We start from the raw sequence: 5,554 nt of genomic DNA, 5'->3' as shown, positions 1-5,554 counted from the left end.
CCCCCTAGCCTAGGCCCTGCCCTCCCATCCCCTCCCCCACCCCCTCCTTCTTAACCCTACAGCACATAGTAAATAATAGAAATTATTTTTGTCTGAACAAAAGGTTTACTTTTTTTTCCTAAATAGCCATCAACCATGGGAGAATGAATTACCACCCCCCTACGCCGGGCCACCGGCGCACGACGGTCGGGGGCCGGGACGGTTTTTTGTGGGAGGGGGAGGGGGAGGGGAGGGGAGAGGAGCGGGTGAGGTGGAGGAGCAAAAGCCAGAGAGAAGAAAGTTGAAGCTGAGAAAGTTGGATTTGACGGGGCGGTGGCTGAGGTTAGGTAAGCAGGAAAGTCCAGTGGCCGGTGCGCCAGAAAGGGCTGTGGCTGGGCACCTGGAGTTTATATCAACCCCCCTATTTATACTAGAAGCTTGAAAAAGATACAGAACTTCTTGACGCAGAGATCTCTCTGCCTGAACGAAGAAGTTTATTTCCAGTGCTCAATCCCTCTCCCTTCTGAGGGCCATCTGCTGCTCAAAACAGAAGGTTTTGCGTTGCAAAACCCCATGCTAGACAAGCGGCATATTGGGAATATCTTTCCCTTACAGGCTATGTGTGCGAGGAGAATATATATATATATATTCCAATACCATATTACCCCAAGCATTCCAAGGCTTCTATATACTATATGCTGAACGGTTTAAGCACGGGTTTTTTCCACAGAGCAGAATCTCCTACATTCGAAGCTCATGATTTCAGCTCAATTTCGACGTCTGCCTCCAACGTGATATTGGCTCTACTCTCAATGCAGCTGGTATATCATTAAAAGTGCAAAGGCATATTTCCCTCGAAGGGTTTGCGGCTCCCTCTTATCATGATTCGAGTGGTTTCTGTTACAACAGAGCCTGCAGAAGCGTTATTGAGAGCGTCAATACCACGCACATACGGCTACCCGTTACTATATGGGTTTCCTGACAGCAGTCTAACAGCAGTCTATTCTCTGATCACCATTATCTCCTGGGGTTTTATTTTCAACAACATTCCGCCGCTTGTGGGCCTGTTAGCTAGCGCAGAGGAAGTCCACTCTCCAAACTAATGGAAGAATGTTCTCCTCATTCCCAATTTCACATTTTACATTTAACACTACCCATGAAGGGCTGCTCAAGTCACAATCGCTCTTCTTCTGTGGAATGCTGCGTCGTAACTTTACAGTGGGAAGGATCATAGGATCAATCTTTTAGATGATGACGTGAAAACTGTCACGGTGTTTCTTCAATGGCTTATACGGGAAATTTTTACGATGGAGATATCCCCGTTAGCGACATGGATCCTTCGCCGACGGAGGTAGAATTACCTTGAAAGTTTTAAAAAGTCAAGACTGTGGATTTATGGATATACTAGTCGCATCAAAAGAAATGTTATAAATGCCTTTCATAACTACATTTATCACATATAAATTTACCTCCACAATCGAAAATCACCTATCGTCTAACCAGACCTCTATCAATAACGGACTTAAGTTCCGAACAAGTTAAATGCCATGAGGCACAGCTCCTCATCTCCAGCTCTAGCTCCAAGGTCCGTCTGCTCTTCTTCGTCCTACATCTCTGCAGACAAGATCCAAGATCCCTATTTCAAATATCACATACACAACCATCTCATGGTCGCTGACAAGGTTGTCCCGTGTCCCCTTCTTTCTGTGGGAGATATTCGATATGTATATGACAATATGTCTGAAGGGGAAGGCTTAGTTCGCCTCTCTCGTCTGGTGATGTAGTGCGGGCCAATCTAACGACTCACCCATCTGATTCGGCGTTCTTGGACATGTGTGTGATATCAAGCTGTTTTCAAGGCGAGTGCTAGTGAGGTGCAAGGTTCGTATTACAGATGACAAAGTTTCAGTGCAGAATCCGAGATCCCGTAAGCGGCTGCTGGATCGTTGCGTCTCGGAACAACTACTCCATTTTCAATGGGATGGGCCGTACCTAGGTAGCGGGATGAACAGGTTTGAAAATGCGAGTGAGCTATTTTAACTACGGAGGTTCAAATTGGCGACTCTGGGATTTTACTGCTTCATCATTTTGCGTCCTCGGAAATTGCATTGTGAATTTTTACTATCACCACTCCTCCCCCACTACATATCTAGACCCTAGCTATGAGGGAGGCATTCCCAGGCTTCAAGTTGTTGAGCATCACTCGGAGGCAGCAAGAGCTGTGACCAAACCGGAGGTGTTCACCTGGAGAAGCGAATCGTTTTATTATCAATGGAAAGGGGAATTACCTACACGGGATATTTAGTCAGTTCTTCTAGGAGCTGAGTGTTATGTACAGGCATGGATAGTTAATCAATTGCCTCGTGGAAGTGAGTGGTCTTCCCATGGCATTTGGCGCTTTCCGATCCTTGCTTGAGCAATATCACAGGAGGCACACACCTAGTTATTGACCGGGGAAGATATACGCATTATTGCTGCCCGTCAACTTTGTTCGATATACAATAATAAATTTGTAATAGTAATAATGATCAGTCCACGTGGGTCAAAACTCTCAGTCGCATTGATGACATCATCCGTTCAGCCTTCCAGGAAGAAACTTCAACTTCTCTTGACGTTCGCAAGCTTTCAACCTCAACTTCTACAGAGAATTCGCAGACGAGACACAGATAGCCTCGACCCTCTCTGCGAACAAGCTCCACGGGCGTATGCTCCTCGCACCAGCCAGACGGTTTATATTTCACCTTCATTAGACTCGAACCTTATCCTTCCGTTGTGGAGAAACTGGGGACGCACACACTGGCGATCTGCTGTGCATGAACCCCTCAAGTTTCAACTGACTTCTAGCTCATACATCCCAATACCCGGTTTCCTATCGTCTTCTCCTCTGTAATAGGGAAGTCCCTCAGGAACTGTGAATCATCTAACTCAGAACCGTCTTTTGAAGCAGACCAGACCATTGTGACGCTGTACTCCCTTACAGCCTCTGCTTTAACCGCATGCGACTCCCAAATTATATACATATCTATACAAGCCTTCAGCAGGTCCAAACTCTCCATTTCAACTTCGGTATCCCTTTCTAGTTTCACCAAAATAAGGGCTTGAGCGACCACAAAGGGTGGAGAAAGCGATAGAAAAAGTGAGAAAACGGACCAAGGGAACAGCATCGAACGACGGCAGGAAAAATTTCCAGACACAGGCTGAACCAGTCATTATTCCCCTCTCCGCTGAAGTCGAGACTCCCTTTTTTGCAACATTTATTACTCTGTTATCTTTTTATTACCTTCCCTGTCAGCATTTTCTGGGAGAAATTGAGCATCTTGTCAACATGTCGACTCCCACGTTGATCGATCTTCCCCCCCCACCATCTGAGCCGGTTACCCCTTCGGACATGGGCCCGTACGGAACCCCCCTCAGCTTGCCCTTCCGCCTCCTCCATCTCCATTTGAATATAAATTCCTATTTAGATGTAATTTTGCTAACTTCGATATTCTTGTTAACAGCAGCACGCCAAATTCCGGCACCACGTCGCTCTCAGCTCTTTCCACCACAGCCATTAAAGACGGCCACCAGGGCCACTGCCACCGCTCTCACCACGCCCACCGCTCCTCGAACGCCTCTGAATCGTCCACAACAACTCTAGACGCGGAACGTGCTGACCGTATCTCACGTTTAGCAGGTTTGGAACGCGTAGCCACAAGCAGGCCCAGTGGAGGCGGGCCGAGTTCCTCAGCTAATCCTCAAGGGATGCCCGGGGGATTCAGTTACCAACCACCAGGCTACTTCGATCACCTGCAACCCCTTTTTAAGGAGCGAAGCACTGTCGGTAGCGCTAGTGCAACAGGTAGCATCGGCGGGCGCACGACTTGGGCCAGCAGCAGCGACATTTTCGAATCAGATAGACCAGGCGATGACGACGGTGTCTCCAGCATAGCCGGACTAAGCGACGAGGGAAGCTCCAGCCTCGTTGGCTTTGGAGAGGGCGCAAACAGCACCGTCAGCGGGCCTGTTTCGACCCCTGTGGTTAGGATTCCTGTTACTTCTGGCCGCGGGGGGAGTGGTGGTAGTGGAAATAGCCCTGTATTAACCAATAGGCCACTTCCAAGCCATACGTCATCGTCCCTACACGTGTCAACTGGAGCGGACGGTGCTAGTGGGGACGCATCGCTCCCATCGGCGGAGACTCGTACGCCAGACCAACTGGTGGCCAGTCCTGATCTCAACACACAAGCGCGGATGGTTGATGGTGCAACATACGATGCTAACATTGTGGATACAGCAGCTCGGCCTCTTGAACCTCTAGGTCCAGATGATGATAATAACTGAGCGGATGTGCCATAGGCATGTTTATAGGAGATTACCCTGATGATAGGATTTGGAGGGGGGGGGGGAAACATACGAGGGCTTCTGTATCAAACCTATGTACGAATGAATGAGATTGTTTTTTACATTATTCTCTCACAGAATGTATGTGCTGTATGTCCATTTTATGTTTTGTTAAAGGTACGGAAATTCGGATGGCGACTGGATTGATTTACGGGAGGAGTTTACCTTTCTTTTACTTTTCTTTTATGCTCAGGGGAAGGATGAGACTTGTTCTTTTTTTATTCTCTTTGGGGCCCCCCTTTTGGAATCATATCTTAGTCACATCCTTTGACTGGGATGCTCCCTGTGTGGTTCTATTTTCTGGCTCATCTATTCTATGATTTGATATCTTGTGAAGAGTGCAATCCAGACAGAAAAGATCATATAGCAAGACGAAACCAGACCTGTCGAGTCCTCAGATACTGCATGTATGTATGGGCTTACTTTCGCCATTCATTTTCTCCTCTCCCTTCCTTGCTCTTCACCTGAACCACGGAGAACAGTTCCATTTTTTATCTGATTATGATCCGCGGCAGGTAACGACGTCATACATGCCATGATTGTGCAAGTCCTTTCTCCGTTCGTTTTCCTTCAAAAGGAAAGGTATAAATGAATAGAGCTTTAGAGCAGATAAAGCAAGCTATTATCAATGATTTAATTGGAAAATGCATAGGAATTCAAATCTGCATCCCAACGTTCCTTAAACGCGCTCCCTGCTACACTCTGAAGAAACTGTGCACTGCAGTTAACAATGGCCTCAACATGCCACAATCTCCTCCGAGCGTATGACCCGGTGGACTCTCCTTATGAGGTGAGAGAGCCTGCCCACACCCCACCCCCCCCGGCGCCCCCCCCAAAGTCCCCCACGTACTTCATATGCATCTATAGATATGAGACATTGGACAAGATTTCTCAACTCCCCGGCCCTGGGAGGTCGCGAATCCACCCTTCACCGCTCTATCATTCGGAGCCCAGAGGACTTTCAGTAAGCCCATACTGCCTGTATCAAGGCTGAGTGTTCACCAGCACTAACAGATATCCCTTAAGCTCCGCAGTCTTCTGTCATGCGCTGTACTTACTCGAAACGAGCAAGCGGTCGGGCCTATCCGCAACATTCGAGCAGGCCAGATGACTTGGTGGAGAACGCGGTAGCACCTCGAACGAAGGTTCAAAGTGATGTGCTGTCAAACAGGTTTTGCATTGTGATATGAGA

At 47.8% G+C, this 5,554-nt stretch overlaps 2 protein-coding genes across 2 annotated transcripts; both read left to right on the top strand.

Annotated features, from left to right (window-relative positions):
- Positions 1-3,304: 3,304 nt before the first annotated feature.
- Positions 3,305-4,302, top strand: PADG_06021 (uncharacterized protein; the record flags this gene model as incomplete). The annotated part of the gene is made up of 2 exons (XM_010763203.1): positions 3,305-3,375; positions 3,480-4,302. 2 exons carry the CDS (start codon positions 3,305-3,307, stop codon positions 4,300-4,302), a joined length of 894 nt encoding a protein of 297 aa, XP_010761505.1.
- Positions 4,303-5,092: 790 nt separating this feature from the next.
- On the top strand, positions 5,093-5,552 carry PADG_06020 (uncharacterized protein; the record flags this gene model as incomplete). Its single annotated transcript, XM_010763003.1, has 2 exons — positions 5,093-5,326; positions 5,397-5,552. The coding sequence occupies 2 exons, from the start codon at positions 5,093-5,095 to the stop codon at positions 5,550-5,552; spliced, it is 390 nt and encodes a 129-aa protein (XP_010761305.1).
- Positions 5,553-5,554: the final 2 nt, after the last annotated feature.

Source organism: Paracoccidioides brasiliensis, assembly GCF_000150735.1.
Source record: "Paracoccidioides brasiliensis Pb18 unplaced genomic scaffold supercont2.7, whole genome shotgun sequence".
Lineage (NCBI taxonomy): Eukaryota > Fungi > Ascomycota > Eurotiomycetes > Onygenales > Ajellomycetaceae > Paracoccidioides > Paracoccidioides brasiliensis.
This window is presented reverse-complemented; position numbering and strand designations above follow the sequence as displayed.